Raw genomic sequence first — 22,405 nt, forward strand, 5'->3', positions numbered from 1 at the left:
TATATATATATATATATATATATATAAATAAAAAGCACTAAAGAACCAACAACATTCAGTATCCAAAACTGTCGGATCTATATTAAATAGATACAATGGTCAGGGAAAATAATTATATAAAGCACTAGAATGACCAACGACATGAACAATTGGAATTGTCAAATTTTCGGGACAACCTGTCCCTTCGTCAGGACGTGAGAGGATTACATTATGGAGAAAACACAAATATAATTAACAATAAGCACTAAAGCTACACTACAAAACTATCTAAACACTTTTCCAGCGGATTACATGTTGCAGGCTTTGTTATTAACTCAAAAAAGAATAACAATCAGGGTGTCTGGTCACCGTGGTATCAGTTGGTAAAGTGTGAAATTAATTAATGGAAGACCTTGGTCGATCAAAAGGTGAAACAGTTAATTCGTACATCGTGGTATTCTCCCCTAGATCAAACTATTGAAAATCTAAATTTCAGATAATAGTAAATGAAATTGGCGTAATGTCTAAGCTATTGGTTACTTGTAAAAAACTAAAAATGGAACTTGTTGATGATGAGTGCCAACTACGTTGGCAGTGCTGGTACTGCTATGCATCCAGTTGGTGAAGCAAGGCGATGTATCGTTGGTAATATATATATATATATATATATATATATATATATATATATAATTCCAATGTTATTTATTACAATTGTTTTGATTGGACAAAAATAAAGCTGAACAAGAGTTTATACATCAATAAATCCGAAAACGCGATGTATTCATACACGCCTGAAAACAAATAACATAGTGCGGGGAAACTATTCAAATTTTTGCAATTTTTAATAAAGTGAATGAATTGGAATTCTAAGAATCAAACATTCTTTTTGAAGAATTTATTGATGTGTAAACTCCAGACATTTTATACTCACAAACTTAACATAAAAGTGCTTCGCACTTTTATTCAGTTTGTGAGTAAAATGTCCGGAGTTTACACATCGATAAATTCTTCAAAAAGAATGTTTAGTCCTATAATTATATATATATATGATAAAGCCATGAACATGAATTCACACAACATGGGGATGCATCAACACTAATATTACTCACATGACCGTGCTGTTCTGGGAGGTCAACGTTACATAGATCATGGTAAGAATTATAAAAGTTCTACCTTTAAAATCTAGTTCAGGAGATCGAGATATTGAATAGGCACAATTTGACTAAAGTACAGACCTATATTACTATTAGGTCTGAACTTTAGTCAGATTGGAATAGGCAAGTTCTACAAAGTTCACCCCACCACCGGCCACCCAATGCTGATGAACAAGTATACACCATCATATTTTCATAAAACATATGAAGTTTTAGTACATCTACAACATTTTCATTTAAATTTCTTAAGCACCTTTATCCAAGTCAAAGGATATGTGCAATAGATGAGTAGCCTCAGCTAGTAGTGCTCAGTTATGATTATTATATATGCCCCCACAAACGTTAATAAGACAAACCTTTCTCTAACTCTGTGTTACGTTTCTGCTGCTCCCGAAAATAGCATTAATTAAGCTGATCACGATTATTACAAAATGCATGAAAAAATCCATCAATAATGTTACAATAAACCCACTACTCAGTGTCAACTTTGAAATCAGGCGGGAAATGTGTCATGCGAGATGTTCCGAATGTCTGTTTTGGTCATATGATTTTTGTTCGGAACTCTATTTTCACTTCAGCATATACGATGTAGTAAAAACCCACCAGAAAAGTATTATGTCGAGTGGTGGCAGTAACGTTGAAGAATCGACAGAATATTCTAAATACGGAATCAGGGATGCCCCTAAAACAGCGATCGTCACCCCTCTTGGCCAGGTAACTGCGCAGTACAAGTATGCCTGAACCTCCCAGACCTAGACAAAAACACCTTAACAGGTAGACATGTGACAGGACATATGACGCCAGATTGTGTACTTAATCTCCATAATATTATCAATGTTTCCTCCAAGTTTGACTCATTTGTAACATAGAGATAACTTTATTTAAACACAGGAACCAATAATTTTATATTGTCTGAATAGTTGGGGTCTATACCATACCACCCCCTGATAAATAAACGTGTTTTTTTTTTTATTAGGGGGATGGTATGGTATAGACCCCTACTACTATTATTACAGACAAAATTACCAGTTCCTGTCCGTTCCTGTGATTTAAACAAAAAAAATAGTATCACAAGACATGTCGCATTCCATATATTAATATTGTAACTATTTAGCAGGTTGGGAATGTTGAGTTAGCAAGATATTCTCGCTAAAACGCGATTATCCCTTTTTAATGAAAGTAAATATATCCTGTACAACAGAGAAAAACACCTATGGAGTACATCTCTTTCAAGTTTGTGTTTCATGTGAATAGAAGAAAAAATGCTAAAATGTCTGATACTTCTGCAAATATATTAATCAAAACAAAAACACTCACGATGTGTATTAGATTTCAGACTGCTTCCCTCTTACGCAGCAACTTTGATATGCAATTTCTTGACTGTGTAGTTAATTTCATAAAAACAATTTGCATCATGTTGAGTGTGTGTCGCACATATTCGGCATTGCACGGCATTTGCCATTATTTTCAATAAAGACGCCAAAACACCTGTTTATGGCAATGTTTACTCTCTTGCTAAAGAGGGATAATCAAGTTTTAGCGAGAATATCTAGCTACAGGGGAAGTGTTCCCAACCTGTTTAGAATAATCCCATCTGATTAAAACCAGACTTTCAATCTCGCTCCCCCCTTTTTTCTATGTCCATTCATTGAAGCGGACAAAGAAAAAAGGGGGAGTTAGATTGAAGGTCTGGTTTTAATCAGACTGAAAATAATCTGTGTGTTGGGACAGGACCGGGTCTGTAGGACGTTATCGCTTTAACATCAAAACATTCTACTACGGTACAATGTATATTGTAACCAGTTTAATAACCCCAAATTTTGTTAGCAGTGAACACCCACAATTAAGTTTACTAGTTCCAAAATTAGCCTGTGATATGTTACATATAAAAACTAGATCACTGTCCTGAAGCTTTTATTGTAAGTACCCTATCAGATATTTTCACCCTCTCCGATATCTTCACCCTCTCAGATAACTTCATCCTCTCCGCTGTCTTCACCCTCTCAGATATCTTCACCCTTTCCGCTGTCTTCACCACTCTCAGATAACTTCACCCTCTCTGCTGTCTTCACCCTCTCAGATATCTTCACCCTCTCTGCTGTCTTCACCCATTCTGCTGTCTTCACCACTCTCTGCTGTCTTCACCCTCTCAGATAACTTCATCCTCTCCTCTGTCTTCACCCTCTCAGATATCTTCACCCTGAAACTCAGATGTCCACACCCTTTCAGTTGATTTAATTCTGTGTACTATGGTACTACAGTGAAACTTCTCTAAACCGGATGGCTATCGGACGGGGAAAAAAACCTGCTGGTTTAGAGGGGTGGCCGGTTCACCAAGAATTTAGGATTTGGAGACATTTTATCTCAATATTCACAAAGTAGGTACTGTTCACTTTATTCTGGTGATCTATGGTCAATCATCGGTTGAAATTAGTCCTCTTGTATCTATAGGTAATTATAGATAACAAGAAATATTCTCGCTGAAATCATCTAATATGAAACTGAAAATCTATAACAGGATACATAAAGAAAACACAGAGGCCTATTATTGGAATTCCTCTTACCTATAAAAACTCTTTAAATTCATCACTTATATAATTTGTTTGATGTTTTTGAAAAGTACAGTAGTAAATATGAAATGTAATTAGAATATTTCTTAGGAATTTTAAGTCTATGGAAACCAAGAAAATCAATTCATCTTATAATGTAATAATTAGCATCAAAGTCATGGCATGGGTTTGTTCTTTTTTAACTAGTATCTGCTTACATTGTATATTCATTCCATAGTATGGTGCAACATTATGGCATTTGATACTGTATTCGTTCCTAACTGTTTTGTACATTTTGTACAGAATTTGGAAGGGTCACTTGGATTAACCAAGTGTCACTTAATTAACACCCTTGACAGCAGGTAAACCAGGGCTCGAAATTAACAAATGCCTGTCAGTCTGGCAGACTGACATACATTTGTTTTAGTCATTCCGATGGGACTGATTAATTTTCTAAAGCATCATTTTGGAAAATATATACTTATGAAATTTTATACACACATTTGGCATATATGCTTCGATCTGTAGATATCAGACGAATCTGATTCGTAAATATAAATCTCACATATGTATTTAAGTGTTGCAATATTGTCTGTGACATATTGAGTTAATTTTCATTATAATAACATTAATGAAATATGTTTAAATGTTTCTGTAAAACTCTGTTGGAATGGTAAATTTTTCTGCTGACTGGTTGAAATTATACCCCATCAGTCTGGCTGGACTGGTGACATAAAAAGTTAGCTTCAAGCCCTGTAAACAATTGCACTTATAGAGGCCACTGGTGTTTTTCACACCTCCTGTGGATAATTATAACCACCTGGGCCCAGTTGCACAAGAATTAGTTAACTTTAACAAACATTTAACTTGTCATTAACTCTTATATTTATATAGTGATAACTAGATGTTAACTGTCAGTTAAACTTTAACTAACTTTTGTGCAACTGCATGGGTCCTGGACAGTTAATAGTCAGTCAATTTGTGTACCTGGCCATTGCAATTGAATCTTGATCACCCTCTGGCCAAAATTTTCTAGTCTTCAAAAAGTGGCCGGTTATCATAAGGGTAAATTACACGTTTGTTAACAAATGTACTTTAAAAAGTGGCCAATGTCCGGTTTTCAGGGGTGACCAGTTTTGTAAGACTTTCTTTGTAAGGAAATGTTAAGATTTCTGCAGGGACTTTGAAAATCAGCTGACATTCAGGGAGAACCGGTTTTCTGAGGGGCTGGTTTGGAGAAGTTTCACTGTACCCTATTGGTCTGGTACAATTAAGTAATATTGACGGTACTATAATAGATTAGAAGGATACATACACTGTACATTGATATTTGTCATTATGACCTGTAGTATATTGCTGCATGTACTGTAAGTGCAATTGACCTTGTTTTAAAAGTAGATTGAAAATATACATTTAAGTACATGTACTTTGACCCTGCTCATCAAATCCAGACTTTACTAAATACTAAGGATGATACATATCAGCCATGTGTATAAATTTATACATTGTTGTAACTAATCGTGATGAGTATTTTTGTTTCAGACTAGGACATGCGCCAAGTTGAATGCCAAGGAGGCTGTGTTTTTGGTTGTAAGCATTGTGAACATCCTGACAGCACTAGGGCTGACTCTGTATCGCTTCATCACTGTTATCAAGGAAGGCAAATCGGATAGCTCCGATTTCACCTTTGCTCTGATTCTTATCATCAATGGAGGTAATTTAGCACTTCATATGCATAGGTTTGTGGTATGTCAATTTAAGCACCTTGCTTTAGGCCATAATAAAATGTATGTGTGTTTCCCATTTCACTCCCCCCAAAATAGGAAGGGTATCAGGGTTTGACATTTACTTTTTTGAACACTAGACCAGTCGGGCTACTTCAAATGATGTTTACTAGACCTGACCTTACATCCACTATCCCTGACCAACTTTCCAGAAAAGGTTAACTGATAGTTTCTCCATATTGAAATACTTAATTCAAGTTACAAACGTTAAGTTTGAACTAAAACATATTTGTCTAAACAAAAAAAAAAAACGTCTTTAATCTCGTCATTCAATTTGATGCTTTTATTTTCAAACACATTTTCTATTTCTTTAAATTCTTGATTAGAGATGTGTGTTTCCATTGGATGACCAACAAATAGTATTATCAATCCTAACGATTTGTCTAAAAATTTGCTTTTGGTACGATGTTGGAGAAATCAAAATATTGTATTCACTCAGAGGGTGTTTTTTCTAGCCACTTAGAAAGCTTTGAATTATTCAATCACATAATATAAAATATGATATAGGATTAGCAGCTTTCTTTCATTAAAATTCATAACCTTTATATACTCTGCCTGAACTGTATGTAGCATCTTTTATGGAATGTTGGTAATGGTAGATTACTATGGCAACCATAGCACTGTATAGTTACTAAGCAAAACCATGCACAGAGATATCATAGTAAATTAGTAACAATATATTCCAATATTAACATATGTATGTAAAACAGATTGCTATTTATGCCTACCCTTTTACAGGGGGGGGGAGGGGGGGGGGAGGACATACTGCTTAAAAATTGTACTTTCTGTCAGGCTGTCCATCTGTCTGTTACAAATTCTCCTCCTATATGGTTTATCTGATAGATTTGAAACTTTGTACAATGCTTCATTGCCATTTGTAGATGTGCATATTGTCAGGACAGGGGGATCCATTTATTTTCCTAAAAGTTATAGTGGGATCTTTGAGGGTTGGAGGATGCTGTACATAAATTTGTGAAATAGCTTCTGAACTCTTTTCCTCCTATATGGCTTATAGGATAGTCTTCAAATTACAATACTTCATTATGATTGACTGATGTTCACATTGTTCTGAATCTTGGATCTGATATTTTCCTACAATTTACAGTGGATCAAAGAGGAGTGTTTAATATCTTTTTTTATGTACAGGGTATAGTGTTCACTCTCCTACAGGTACTTCAGCTTAAGAGTTATTATTGGTCACATCGATGCCGAGGTCTTTTCTCCATCTTTTTCGTCAATGTACTAATGAAGTGCTTGAGGTTCATAATCTCTATCCTGCTTATGCTTTCTCCTCCGTATCATGCAGTGCATTAAGGAGAGGGGGTGTACGTGTAATTTAGAGCATTTTCAATTTGGGGAGCTGGGTAGACATTTGTTTAACTTTTTAACAAAAACAAATTGTATTTTAAATGTATTATAATGTAAATGATTGGCTATTCAAGTCATTTGAGTGACATTGCATGACCACGTACATGTATTTCTCTATGTGCAATATGTCATGGACAGATCACGATCAACAAGGATTTAACACTTCTAATCTAAGTTTCTATTGTGCGACACAAAAAAGTACTCAGTTAAACTACTGACTTAAGGCCTGATTGTTCCCTCTGTAAAATAATCTTACTCTTTTTACACAGCGTTCTGTATATTTTACGTTCTGCATGGTCTGCTGCGAGAGAAGAAATACGAGTTGTATGTCCTAATTCTGGCTGTACTGGTGGTACTGGTGTATTGTGTGGTGGAGTACATTGTCAATGTCAGAGGCAGGAGTACATTGAAACTGGTATGATATGTGGACCGTATGTATTACAGAATTATATCGTACACCATGCATCACGCCCTTGGTATATCACCATGCAGGCATGTGAAACAATACAATATTTGATCTTTTCAATTTGTAGTTATTTTATTCTATAATTGTCCATTTGTATTGCATATTTTACAATTTTTATGGTGTAATTTTTTTTATTTGTATTGTATAATTGTCTATTTGCATAAATTTTGTGGTGTATATTTTAGCTCACCCGAGCCAAAGGCTCATGTGAGCTCTTCTGATCAAAATGTGTCCGTTGTCTGTCGTCATTGTAAACTTTTCACAGTTTCATCTTCTCTAGAACCACTGGGTCAGTTTCAACCAAACTTGGCCAAAAGCATCTTTGGGTTTCAAATTTGTTCAAATGAAGGGGAGATAATCACAAAAATGCGAAATTAGGGTAGGGTCATTTAAAAATGAACAGAGGAACTGAGAAAAATTTACATAAAAGCTTTCTGATATAGTGCAGATTCAAGTTTGTTAAAATCATGGCTCCTGCATGGGGGTGGGGTGGGGCTACAATAGGGTATCAAAGTTTTAACAAATTGAATAGATTATAGAATATTACTACATTTCAAATGCCATACCTTGGAGACTTCTTATAAATGCCTAAGCATGCAGGCATATAATCTCATTGACAAGTACCTGATAAACAGATTGCCAGGTGTACTCGAACAGAGAAATTTTCACCTCCAGTCTATTTTTGTCAATCCCCCCATGTCATTAATGATGGACATAAATTGAATTTTTTACTGATTATTGTAAAGTAGCAAAGATATCTTTTAGGGAAATTTAATAATGGGAAGATATTGTTTTCCAGTGTTGCCTCGGTAAATAAAAATAAAGTGGCAATAATTTCCCTAGTATATAATTAAAAGTATTTCATGATCTGTGTGCTGCTCAGATTTCATCTATCCATTCAATTTTTAATCAATATTTGGTACATATTTGGATGTCACTGCTGTCGTATTGTTTTTGAAGTGTGAGGATTGTTCGGGAATTATTGAGACATTTCCTTTAAGGAGCCATTATATACTTGTAGTCATGCTGCATGTGTCAACTGACTAGGAGCAATTAGCAGACAAATTTTTACATCTTTGTAACAGAAATTGAACGTTATAAACAATTTACGTTTTACTTTTAATTGTTCTTTTTCAAAGGAATACTTCGTGTAAATGGACATATTTCTTGTGATTAGCTACCCTCTTTCCATATTCACTTTTGCACCGGCTGCTATCCAGGGATCTAACAGCATTTTAAAGTGGCTTGTTTTCCGTCAAAGGTTTATGACTTGTTGTTGCAAGTCTGATGTTGGACTGCAGTGAAACTTTGCAGTCTGACATGCGTCATTCCTCGATGACCGTAACACTGCTGACGTTCGTTCCTCTGAGATAATTGACGGTCGTCCAGCTCCTTGTTTTCAGTTTGTCAGTAAATCGTTTATGCCAGCAATAAACTAAAGCCAATTAATTGACACCTTTCATAGACACTTTGTTTCAGCAATTCTTTTGTCTGAATGGGAGTCCAACCGAGCTCCCCATACAGAATTTTATACGTGACCAATGCTCCACTGTGACGTCAAAATTCATTATAGTTTGTATAGTTTCATAAAAAATGTGCACATTATGCCCGTATTTGTTGTTGACATTCTATCAACTTTTTACAAAGTGATGTCACAACGATATAATAAAAATTGACATACAAAATTTGAATTAATTTCCCACTTTCTTTAGAAATTCGAAGACTTGATAAAAATGGTACATAATTTTCTTATATTTTCAGCATTTGATTTCATGACTGGTCTGGGTACTCATACCTTCCATACATAAATATACCATTTCAAGAAAACGATGAATTATATCTGAAATAAATTTTGATTTTATTTCCTGTTAGTGTCTATTTTTACCCAAAAATGCCGCTTCGAAAGGAAAACAAACAGAGTGTCTCAATAATTTCTGGATAGCCCTTAATTGTATTTATGCCATGCTGTTTGAGGCCACTATTTGTTTTCAGCATTTAACCTCATAGGTTTTTATTCCATAAATTAGTGTTTATACCATTGCAATCCTAAGTCGATAATGATATCGCTGTTATTGTAGGTGAGGTTGATCCTGGCTGTTGTGTTGGCCCCCCCGAACGTAATCCTAGCATGGTCTGTAGCCAGCCATTTTGGTTATCTTACGTTTCGAATTGTCGGGGCATCGGAATACTTACAGCGTGAGTATTATTGTGAAGAACCGTTATAAACGTACAATATAGTGTATGCAGAGGCGGCCTTCACAAGATGGTTAACTATCCAATAGTTACATTTCCGCTGTGTTTTGCCTTTGATATCTTTACCATTTGTAATGGTAGTAGGACATATACATGTATGTACGTATGTATGTGTATATAGATAAAAAATCCTCATGAATATGTTGCAGTAGTGAACAATCTGCTTGTGAATCTTGATCAATATATGTATGTATATAATTAATTTATATATATATATATATATACACACACACACACACACAGTGCTCCCTAGATATATTGCCAACTTTTGTTCAAGACCAATTTGGGCAATGAAACAGCTAGGGGTGGTAATATAATGAATTAACCATTATTATCAAGGGTAATCCCTATTAAATATGACCATTTGTTTGTAAAAATCAGTGGCATATATGACATTATGCGGGGGTGGCATTATAATTGGGTTGTTAACATGCAAGGAAAATGTGTTCTTTAGGATTTTCAGCTAATAAGTGGGGGTGGCATTATGAAGGGGTTGTAAACATGCAAGGAGAATCAGTTGGCAGTGAAGTTTTAAGAACATCTTGTTTTATACTGTTGCTGAACATTAGAATTTAGCTTAGATGTTCAGAACAGGAAATTTTTACTAGATTTCATAGCCTATTGAAGTAGCGATACTTTTCACTAGTAATCAGGTGACTGATAAGGCCTGTGGGCCTCTTGTGTCTCGATCCCATCGAGTCTGAGATAATGAGGTTTGACTGTATAACTTTTGTCTAGGTTTGACGGTGTAACTTTTGTCTAGGTCATATTCTTTGCAGTGTAGAAATATTATATGATTATATGTTAACTTTTAAGTCTTATTGTGAATTAGAGATGACATAACTCTCTCTCTCAAGGTCAGTTACAAGGTCAAAGTCATTGGAATTAAAACAAAAATTTAATGCTGTTTTGAGTTTTAGAAATCATTAATTCATTTTGTCAGTCTAACTGATGGCTATTTCTGCAAAGCAGTTTTAAATTCAGAATATCAAAATTCAAATGATGAAGATTTCGTGGTAGATGGACTCTTTAAGTGTAGATAAGAGTTGTTGACCAAACAGACATACATGTAATATACGATATCATTAAAATTGACATTTTCTTATTTTTGTGCTCTGTGAATATATGTATATTAGGCCAAAATAAAAATATTGTTTGTTTCCCCTCGCCCGACCGAGTCTGAAAATTCACACCGACCCATAAGTTTTTATTACGCCATTCTGGTGAAGTTTTTTTTTTTAATTTTAAGAAAATTTCAAGGTCGTTTCTGGTGCAGATCAGTATTTTATAATGACAAAAATTTTCTATATCTTCTTTGGTTTCGATCCAAAATTAAAAAATAATAATACGAATACAGGAGGTGTTCTGGTCCGAAATCTAGAAATTTCGCCGCCTCCAGCTGGAGGCGGCATTCTCTGGCTGATTTCAAATACTTACAAGCCGAATTCAATTTTAAGCTCATAACTAATCAATAAAACGATTCTTCTTGTACTTACTAATATCGATTTTATGGGTTCTTTCATCACATAAACAGTCTCTTGAAAACATTTTATCAAACTGTCGAGCTTTGTTTTGAGTCACGAGACTCGTTTGCTCAAATGGCGGTGAAAATTCGGTTGACTACAACTGTTGGTTTCTGTTTAATATCGAATTTTGGATTGATATTTTCTTTTAATCGATATTAATAAGTACAAGAATCATGATTGTTTTATTGATTAGTTACAAGTGAGTTTAACATTGAATTCGACTCGCAATTCGGACTAGTGATCTGCAAGATCGAGATGGAGAAATGTTGTCTATACGAGGAGCGAGGAAACAAGAGAATTCGGGGCATCCAGTGTGCAAGTTGTGTTCTTCAGTAGGGGAAGTGTTGATATTTCGGACGGATGCGATATTTTTGACAGTCAATCAGAAGCATTCTCAATTTAACTTATTTCTGAACTAATGCTATATTTACAAACTGGAAAACACCTAATTATATGCACATGTGTAACTCAGCTCTGATTGGTTGATGTCAGCATCCATTTTGTTTGATCGGCAAAATCAAAATATAATCAAAATCACTATCATATACAAATTAAGATAATGTGCAAAAAACAAAAGCATAAAATGTCAGTGAACCATAAATAAAAGACAGCAACCGAGTTTACCAATTTTATAACACCATGTGTCCAAAACTAACACCATTGTCCATAGTTGCAACATTCTCCCTAACTTTATTTAAGTGTTAGTATGTGGCATAAATAGCAGAGAAAATTCTGATGAAACCCAATGTTCGTCGAATCAACCAATATGTATACATGTAGTCCAATGCCTAAGTTTAGTGGTTAGATAATGAGCATTTCCAAAATACATGAAGTACTGTCCGAAATATCGACACCTTCCCTAATTGCAAAACGTGGCAATCAAAGCAGAATTTACGCGAGAACTGACTATACGAGTTTGATGAGGAAACATGGATGATGTGCTTCACGACGTTTGGTATCGGGCATTGTTAATGGTTATGGGAATTTCATAATAAATAAAATTCTGCTAGCTAAAAAAAAAAAAACTTTTTACCTACCTACCGACCTTCCTCTGAAATTTAGGGTCGGGAGAGGGGAAACAAACATATTTTTAAATGTGGCCTTAAGGAGAATTGAAGAATTTAGTGTTCGAGGCATGAATGATTGACTTTTTAGCCATGACCAATTATAATGTGTGTACAAATTTCAAATAATGCCACAGTATGAATGAGCCCTACAGAGATATATCTAGTCTTTAAGGGCAGGTCTATAGTAGGACTTGCTCTATTGAATAGAATTGATATTGTTGTTAGTTTTGGTGTGATGTTTGTCTATGAATGCCGATGTGCTTGCTCCAATATATCTAGTTTATTTGTGCTTTTGTGATTTGATCCTCATAATGTCAATTTTTGATTTTCAGACTTGTTTAAGCAGGCATCGATCTTTTCCTCTCTGTTGAAGTTTGATGTTCAAGTGACAGTAAGTAAAAGTTTTGATGTGTGAACATTGTGATTGGACAGATATATAGATATCACATGTGAATACAACACACACACGGTAACAACACACTTCTTAAATTTGACCATTTCACAAAGCTACAGGTATTGCATTATTGGTAATAATTTAGGAAATTAGTACACATCATTCATGTATTTTAAGAACTATTTCACGTATGTTTCAAGAATTTAATTTTCTTCCAGTGTGGATCAAGGTAAATTAATTTATTACCATGTTTATTTCACAGGCAAGTTTTGTTGTGCTTGTACTGAAGGATGGCACGGAGCTGAATGACTTCCAGATTGTCGCGTTATCTGTGGGTCTGCCGTACTCTGTTCTGTGGAACATCTATGGTTGGATCACTGTAAGTATTTTCTAAATCGTTAAACTTCGTGCTGGATGGCTGTACTCGATGATTTGGCTGGTTCACTGTGTCTCGGCTGTACTCAATGATTTGGCTTGTTCACTGTGTCTCGGCTGTACTCAATGATTTGGCTGGTTCACTGTGTCTCGGCTGTACTCAATGATTTGGTTGGTTCACTGTGTTGGTTGTTCATGGTGATTTGGTTGGTTCACTGTGTTGGTTGGCTGGGCTGTGTTCAAGATCGTAGCGGCAAGCCTAGTTGCTAGGCTAGATATCTAGGTATATTGAACGCACTGTATAAAGTAACGCTTGTTATCCCTACGTAGGGCTAGCCTAGCACATCGTTCAAGATTGTAGCACTACCGAGACCTACGTAGCCACTACGATCTTGAACGCAGCCCCGTACTCAATGATTTGGCTGGTTCCGTGTGTAAACTATAGTACGCTAACCCTGTTTTATTCAGACTGCAACATGGGAATACACTGACAGCACTCTGTGCTTTAGCTGGTTCTCCGGATGTAAACTAGTTTCCTTACTCTGTTATACTCAGCAGGTTAGAACTCCACAAAGCGGGGCATCCCCTCGCAATGAAGGTGATCAGTAAATGCAAGTTTTTTCTGAAGTCCCTTAGTGACCTTGACCTTTGACCCCCCCAAAGTCAATAGGGTTCTTCCGCTCTTGATGACAAAGCAACAAGGGAAGTATCAAATTAATTGAACAAAAAATGTGGCCTGTAGAATGTCTACAAACTCAGAGTTGCACATACAGTGTACACATACTAACCCACACATGAACGGTACAGACTTTGATCAGGAAATTGGCCTCCAAAATGCAGGAAATTGGGGATGATCACTTCCTGCAGATTTTTGTTGTGTGTTGTGATGTATTCTCGACATAGGAGGAATTAAAACAGCTATTTTCAACTCAAGTCTTTTGCTTCCATAAGAGAAATTGACATAAAAGCAAAAGCGGAGATCAAATAATACATGGTAACATAGTAGAAAATTTTAAATAAAAATCTTCTTCTCAGAAACAGCAGTGTCATGATTTGTCATCATTATTATGCAGGCATCTTCAGGTACTCTTTCAAATCATGGCTTGGGGTACAGGATAGGGCCTTAATAGGGAAACAAAGTTTTACATTGAAATATACGTAATCTTTGAAAATGTTCGTATTAAGGACCACTGACTAGATAAAATTATTAATATGCAAGCACTCTAGTGTAGTGTAGATTCATAATTGCCTAGGGTTGGCTTAAATGGGAATATAAGTTTTACGATTTACAAGAGAATATATATTTGAAAAAGAAATATTTTCACTTGTGGCAGGGTCACACTAAATTAAATCATATGAATATGCAAGTGTTACAAAATGAGGTTTTTTAGGTCACCTGAGTCATTTGGGTGACCTATTGCTGTTGATTCGTGTCTTTCATCGTTGGCTGTCCATCATGTGTAACAATTGAACATTTTTAATTTCTTGATAACTACCCATCCATTCCTTTTCAAATTTGTTATGAAGTATCTTTGGGATGAAAATTGGGTGTAAATTATAGATATCAGGATTGCTGCATCCCCAGATCCTGAGGGCAGAGCAAAAACTGCCAAAAAACTAGAATATACTGTAGTGTTTATGTGTATAACATTTAAATAACATCTTTAATTCTATTGCTACTAAATTGAAACTGAATGATATTAATTATAATCAAAAGCAAGTGAGGTAACCTGCCAAAATTTATATACATTTCATGATCCTATGGGTAGAGATTTGGTAACAGGGTGGGGCAAAAATGGTAATAATGATTAAATGTATGTAAACAATGATAGAACTTCTTGATTGATTTAAGTTGTGTTAGATTTTACAAAATGCAGTGTGTGCTTCTTTGTTTTTATAGTTAAGGAGAGAATGGAAGACATCAGCCTGGATTTTTGCCTTCCTGGGTCTGGCCAAGCCGTCATACTACATCTACCAGATCATCAGGGTAAGGTGGTGACAATTCTAGGTTAGGTCAAGTGGTCATACTACAAATCTACCATGCTACAAATCTACCATACTACAAGTCTATCACACTACAAATCTACCATACTACAAATCTATCATACTACAAATCTACCAAACTACAAATCTATCATACCACAAATCTGCTATACTGCAAATCTATCATACTACAAATCTATCATACTACAAATCTATCATACTACAAATCTATCACACAACAAATCTATCATACTACAAATCTACCTTACTACAAATCTATCATACTATAAATATACCATACTACCACCATACTACAAATCTATCATACTAAAAATCTACCATACTATAAATCTATTGTACTACAAATCTACAAAACTACAAATCTATTGTACTACAAATCTACCATACTACAAATCTACCATACTACAAATCTATCATACTAAAAATCTACCATACTACAAATCTATTGTACTACTAATCTACAAATCTACAAAACTACAAATCTACAAAACTACAAATCTATTGTACTACAAATCTACCATACTACGACTCTACCATACTACAAATCTACCATACTACAACTCTACCATACTAAAAATCTACCATACTACAACTCTACCATACTAAAAATCTACCATACTACAAATCTATTGTACTACTAATCTACAAAACTACAAATCTATTGTACTACAAATCTACCATACTACAACTCTACCATACTAAAAATCTACCATACTACAACTCTACTGTACCAGATAATGACATCTACCAGATAATCAGGTTAAGGTGCATACATGTATGTATATGTATGTCGGAGATGAATAGTGTTCATGCAGTTAAAACAGACAAAATATCTTGGATGTTTGTATACATATTGTTCATTGATATAAAGTGAAGTTTTACGACTACAGTGAAATGATGAAATTTCTGTAGGAAACTGAAATTGTTTACACCATAATTGTTTATGGAATTTCCAATTTATAGGGGCACGGACACAATTTGAGCTGAAGATTTTTCAAATTTTATTTTTCCATTTTCAATGTCTTGAATGCTTAACTAAGATATTTCTAATGATCAACAAAAATTTGAATGTTGGTTGTCAAAGTACATGGGAGATACAGAGCTCACAGTTCATTGTTATGTAAACAAGGCGTGTGCCATTGTCTCCGTTTACACTCCGCCAAATGAGGTAGGGTGAGTACTACCGGACTCCATAACCGTGGCTAGCAACGATGTGTCTGTGTCTGACTTTTAAAACACACAAGAATCTGCATTTAGAATGAGAATTCAAGGGTTCTTAAATGAGACCATTAAAACCAAGTTTCCAAGTCGCAGCAGGCAGTAACATGATTAAAGAACACTCTCATTTATGGTTCTGAACACCATGCATGAGTCGTTCTGGTACTTCATCTACAGCTGGTGATGTCTCAACAAAGTGCAAAATTTCTCAAAGAAAGGTCAAACAAACAAAGATTTTAAGCGGTTGCTATGGAGATTCATTGTATCTTAATTTTTATCATTTTGTGTTTTTCTTAAAGAAGGCTAGTTGTTTTTAGTGCACCTGCACAATCATTATAAGGTGCTTGATGTACTTGTAGCCTTGCTTCAGTTTACATGTATGCAAATTGGATACTGTGTATTTGAATTTAAAATTTCATTTGAAAAAAAATCATGATCCCAGATGGTACAATTTGAATAATATGATTGATACCATTTGTGAGGAAAAAACTCCTTTCAAATATCTGATTTTGGATGGGAAAAATAGATTTTTTGGAGGCATCACAAATTTGTGTGATAGATTAACATTGAGATAACAGTATGTGTATAGGACTTATCTATGTTATCCAAAACAATCTGAAGCAGCTTATTGTAATTTTAAATTGTATGTGAAGATGTGATTCACAGACTGAAGAGGATATGTTCTAAAAACTGTCCTTTAAGTAATAGTCCTTCTTATTTAAAATAAATGATATTTCACTGGTTTATTCGGCATGTAAAACAGATATTCAATTTGTTTTTCCTTGATCTAATATATTGACATGAATTATCTTTTCGATTTGAACACTGACAATTTCTCTATTAACAGGAATTCAACAGACTTAATGAAGATGCCAAAATTGATGAAATCATCGTCTACTCTTCACTGGTGGCAGGTAAATATTCTCAGTCACTTTGGTTTGATGATAATTAACATTTAATTAACAGTACTTTCGTTCCTTCATTGTCATATGCAAACAATTTTGTGGTTTTGCCAACAAATAAAATATCATTTGGAATGTGAATTAAACTGGACAAATACCCTCCTTTTATTTGATTACAGTAACTCTGTTTTTAAGCGAAAACGACTTCATGAATCTTGTACTTGCTTTCATGGGTTTGCTCAGTAAAACGACATTTAGTGTGCTCATCCAATAATGACGAGACTACAGCTGATGATCCTGCTCTGTATAATAATGAGACAACAGCTGTAGATGATGATCCTACTCTGTATAATAATGAGACAACAGCTGTAGATAATGATCCTACTCTGTATAATAATGAGACAACAGCTGTAGATGATGATCCTACTCTGTATAATGCTGAGACTATACACTATACAGCTGATGTTTCTGCTCTGTTTAATGCTGAGACTATATACTATACAGCTGATGATTCTGCTCTGTTTAATGCTGAGACTATACAGCTGATGATTTTGCTTTGTTTAATGCTGAGACTATACACTATACAGCTGATGATGCTGCTTTGTTTCAGGAACCCTGGCCCTGCTGATTTGGCTCATCATTATGATAGAACTGGTAACTGTGTACAGAAATTTTGGCAAAGGATTAAGGGAGAGAGGTAATGTGTTGAAGAGTATTCTAATCATTGTTACTGTATATGTGGAATTTTAGTGAGACATATATTTTGCGATTTTTTCATAACACTGGGTATATATATTTAGCATGAGCTGATATAAATTCTAGCGACTTTACAATTCTAAGAAGATAATTATTGTCTCCAATGTGGAATGAATTATTAGCAATATACCGATATTCAATTTTAGTGATCTAATGGAGCCAAAATTAAATCCTGGCTAAAAAAAATTTATACGGTATTCATTTTCAGTACGATTATTTCTCAAGTTTATAGTATTAATTAGCAGATGCAAGTCCTCAAATGCTAAGTATACAATGGGGACAAATTATGTGACAATTTCTTTGCTATGGTCTGTTACAAGTAAGAGAAATTGACATAAAATCAAAATGTGTATTGAGACTATTATACCAGCACACCTCTTCCCAGCTTTTAAAGTGGTGGTATAAGAAGTGCTTAATATCTTTAGCATCTTCTCTGAAGGTCTAGGTTTCAAACATTTAAAACATTAAACACAATCCATGATATGGGTAGATATTGTACAACCATTGTCTAGATCAATACAATGCTGTAGCTATTTGAGAAGTACAATATTCATCCAGCTCGGAGAGAAAGGTCAATATTTACACTTTGAGGGTAACTATAGCATTGTATTGAGTCAGACCATGAAAATGTCGATAAATGTTTTTTGATATGATTTGATAATTCAAAACATCAGAACTGGCAACTAGAGCCTTACAAAACAATACCTGGCCTGGAAGTTATAAAACTTTTACCATACTCAAACTCGAACTCAGCCATGTTTGTTTTGAGTACAATTCTGAGCAAGCTCCCAGCATGCTTGAAAAATCTTGAGCATGTACTCCATTTGAGTATGAGAATAATTTCGTAAAAGTTTTGTAGCCTTGACTTTTGAGTATGAGTACAATTTAGAGCACAGAGTTTGAGTATGAAAACGTGCTCAAAAATGCTTTTTAACCTCCAGGCCAGGTCAACCATCTTTGTATACAGCAAGACCTAGCTGAAAGTGATCAGAGACACAAGGTTTTGTTTATTATATGACTGAATAAAAAACGATGAACAGTAGAACATGTAGACTTTACCAAACGATCATGATCATTCATCTGTAGATGGTGTTCGATGTTACTATAATTCAAGGATTATGTTACTCCGATTAATGTTTGTAGTCATTCATTCTCTACAATTAATACAACATAGTCGAATCCGAGTGGAGATGCAAGTATTCAATGAGTGACCAATAAAATAATAATTAGCAATTTTGGAATTCAGAATCCATGTTTTGTCTGATATAGGAAAAATCAAATGTTATATTCACCTTAAAGGCACGTGCAGATGGAAACAATGTTTAAATTTTCGTAGTTCAATGGATCTCAGCCAATCGAAAGCATGGAATTATTCAGATCATATATTAACACAGACAACTGAATTATCAGCATAAGATTAATGACCTCTTTCTGGGGAATCTACAGTGTGTATTTCCGATACACAAATTTCATAATGCACGATCTGCAGGAGTCCTTGAAGTACACACTGTACAATCCATTACCGCACTTTTAATAAGTATTAAGGGGGTACCCTACATGATCATAATGGCTGACTTCCTTTCAAAACATGGATGAAAATATAAATATATCAGCAATATATGTCTATTCATTAAAAAAAAAATTATCGCCTAGCTGAGTAGCTCTGACAGTTGATTAGCATGTTGATTGCTGAACTGTAGATCGCGGGTTCGAGTTCAGCAGGGGTTTTAATTTTTTTTTTTTTTGTATTGCTTAAATTTCGACTAAAACTGCATTTTTTTTACATAATAAAGTAAATTTAAAAGTTTTCAAATTCAAAATATTGTACATATCCTCCAGTTTTCATCCATATCTAATTTCTCTGGTTTAGCATTCCTCCGTAAGAAATGTTGAGTGGCAAATGTGCAAACACAGTAGAGAAGACAAATGGTGTTCATCCAAATAAGCTACCTGAAAGAAACTTCCATCAGTGGAAATTTTATAAATTAGATCCAATGCTAACTTATAATGGTTTCCATAGAAACAGATGACATTGAATTTTGATTTTGTCCTGTCTCTTTTATTTCAGCCTTTGATGTTTTAGCCTCGGAAAACACAAGTTTGATCACAGGCCGACGTGTACATCGCTGAGACGCCACATCTTCCTCCATGTTCAACAGTCAGTCAATCGTACAATGGAGAAGTTTGCTAGTACACAAAGAAAAGCATAATGGCCCATCAATGGGACTAGTATATATTTATACACTGTACTTTTAGGTTTCTTTTAAAATAGCTTTGTATTCATCTTGTGGTTTTAAGTCATATTTATTTTTGACATTTGAAGTCATGTACATATTAAAATTTTTAGTTTTTGATACATGTGTATGTGATAGTTCCCAGTCAGTTCTGAAACTGTGTTGTATAAAGCAGACCCATGATATCCACGTTGTGTTGGATTAATGATGTAAAATATTCATATCAATATACAACAATTGCCATTGTTATTGGTCGAAAGACAGGGTTGGTTGCATATCAAAATGTGCATCAACATTACTTGCTGAAACAAAACACTCAGATGATATTTTAGACAATAGATTGTTTCTTAGATTGTGTTCATATTTTTATCAAAAATTTATAATCAAAGAACCCAGGTCCCAGTTTTATGCAATGTTTAATTTAAACAATATTTATAATTAAAATATTCAATGAATTTTTGAGATTGAGTAGCAGTCATAACCTATATGAGCCCTCTCCCTAATTTAATGAGTATCTTTTAAGCACCTCATTTTAACCTACTAAAACACAAAAATATGTGCCATAATAAAGCATAATTTACCAATTCATTTTTAACCATATTCAGTTTTTGTGAAAACATTTTTTACTTAGAAAATGTGACATTCACTGTGAGCATACAATGTTTTCAGCATATCATATAACCGCTGCAAAAGATTGAATTTGGTACAACTATTTTTGTCCATCATGATCAATATTCATGCTTTTTTCAAAAAGGTACATTTTGTTTTCTTGATGATGGCCATTCAAAATACTGTTTACGCAGAATGTTCAATTTAAATCCATGCAATGCTATATTTTGTAAAGGAACTCGGATGCAGCTCTGTTAATTAAGATGACAACACTATAAACATGGTATTTTGCAGCCATTTTCAGTATTTTGACTGAAGATGAATAGTTTCGTGCACTTAGAGAAAGTTTATATTTATACCATAGTTCTATCTTTCCAGAATATGTATGTGATAGTAAAGAGTTTGTGCACGCAGAGCTGTGTTTTATGGTTTTTGAAAGAGAAATATTTCTCAAGAGTTAGCATCCTAACTAGATTAGATGGACATGCCGCTTTTGATGCTCTGTACATTAAAATATTTGTAATTATCAGAGACAAATTATGTGAAACTGCGTTGGACATTTTTCTTTTATGACATGGATGTAGATATAATCTGTCTTCAGCTTTAAAATTCAGAGTTTCATTGGAGAACAGATAACTAAACTATAAATATCATACATAGTCCATACTGAATTAATCTGGATATTGTGCAATTTAGGGGGGGGGGGGGGGGGGGATCCATCTTGTTATTGAATATGCATGCATGTTTTTAAAATAACATACAGATTTTAAGAAAAATATTAATTCTGATAAAAACACTATTATCAGTAAACATGTACATATATATCTCACTGTCAATATTACATTTGATTTCAAAAGAGAAGAGCATTGCTCGTTTTATATTGAATAAAATGTTTGTTGCATGACATGACAATATTTTTGTTCCTATTCTTGGCTCCAAAATACATGTATAACAAACAAATTACACACTGAGTAGTTAATCCGTTATGTGTGAATGAGGTGGATGTAGATTAGTTTTGATGGAATATGTGTTATTGTTTTAAACTTGCCTTATTGCTTGACCAGTGCATGATGTGGGTTTTAGTGTAATATTGTACAATATCTTATTTCTGTAATTTTAGGACACGCAGATGTACAGGGTGTATTGAAATATTTGTTGGGTTCATGACCTTGAAAATTTAGTGAGCTGTTCTGATCAAAGTTTGTTGTCTGTTTGAGTGATTATCATCTGTAAACTTTTCAGAAGAACCACTAGCCAATTTCCTATTCAAACATGTTATGGCACAAGTCATCCTTAAATAAAGAAGATCCAAAGTTGTTTAAATGTAGGGCCATACCCTCTACCGAAGGGAATTCTAAAGTTCATGCTACATACTGTATCAGAAAGCCATGAATTAATGGGAATTAAAGCTTTCTCATATAATAATGTAATGATTTGAGTTTTCCTAAATTAGGACCCCTGAAACAATAGGGGTTTAAAGGAAAGTATATGTATAGCAATATAGGTTTATGATGGGAAGTATAAAATTGTTTGTTTTCTTAACTGGCAAGAACCATAAGACCACAGTTTATCAGATTAATATGTATGTACAGGCCTCTTCATTTAGTTTTAATTCAGGTTTGTGACACCACGGCTATAAGGCTCAGGTTACCCGGTGATAGTTTAAAATTTTACGTGTGTAGATGAGCGATCTGGCCCATAGGCCTCTTGTTGTTAATGAAACCCTGTGTAACTGATTAAAAAGAAATGCATGATAAAATTCATATA

The 22,405-nt window shown here is 34.4% G+C and overlaps 1 protein-coding gene across 1 annotated transcript; it reads left to right on the forward strand.

Annotated features, from left to right (window-relative positions):
* Positions 1 to 1,672: 1,672 nt before the first annotated feature.
* LOC125655506 (uncharacterized) lies at positions 1,673 to 21,051 on the forward strand. The gene is made up of 10 exons (XM_048885829.2): positions 1,673 to 1,847; positions 5,225 to 5,396; positions 7,104 to 7,249; positions 9,379 to 9,496; positions 12,479 to 12,537; positions 12,803 to 12,919; positions 14,816 to 14,902; positions 16,985 to 17,051; positions 17,650 to 17,736; positions 19,864 to 21,051. Exons 1-10 carry the CDS (start codon positions 1,749 to 1,751, stop codon positions 19,923 to 19,925), a joined length of 1,014 nt encoding a protein of 337 aa, XP_048741786.1. The 5' UTR covers positions 1,673 to 1,748; the 3' UTR covers positions 19,926 to 21,051.
* The last annotated feature ends 1,354 nt before the right edge of the window (positions 21,052 to 22,405 follow it).

This window comes from Ostrea edulis, chromosome 7 (assembly GCF_947568905.1).
Source record: "Ostrea edulis chromosome 7, xbOstEdul1.1, whole genome shotgun sequence".
Classification (NCBI taxonomy): Eukaryota; Metazoa; Mollusca; class Bivalvia; order Ostreida; family Ostreidae; genus Ostrea; species Ostrea edulis.

What these genes read in the sequence shown, in the direction of transcription:
- LOC125655506 (XM_048885829.2), top strand. Translation starts at nt 1,749, where the DNA reads ATGTCGAGTGGTGGCAGTAACGTTGAAGAATCGACAGAATATTCTAAA. An exon ending in GATTCTTATCATCAATGGAG is followed by an intron (nt 5,397 to 7,103) that starts GTAATTTAGCAC and finishes CTTTTTACACAG; the next exon opens with CGTTCTGTATATTTTACGTT. An exon ending in GCAGGAGTACATTGAAACTG is followed by an intron (nt 7,250 to 9,378) that starts GTATGATATGTG and finishes CTGTTATTGTAG; the next exon opens with GTGAGGTTGATCCTGGCTGT.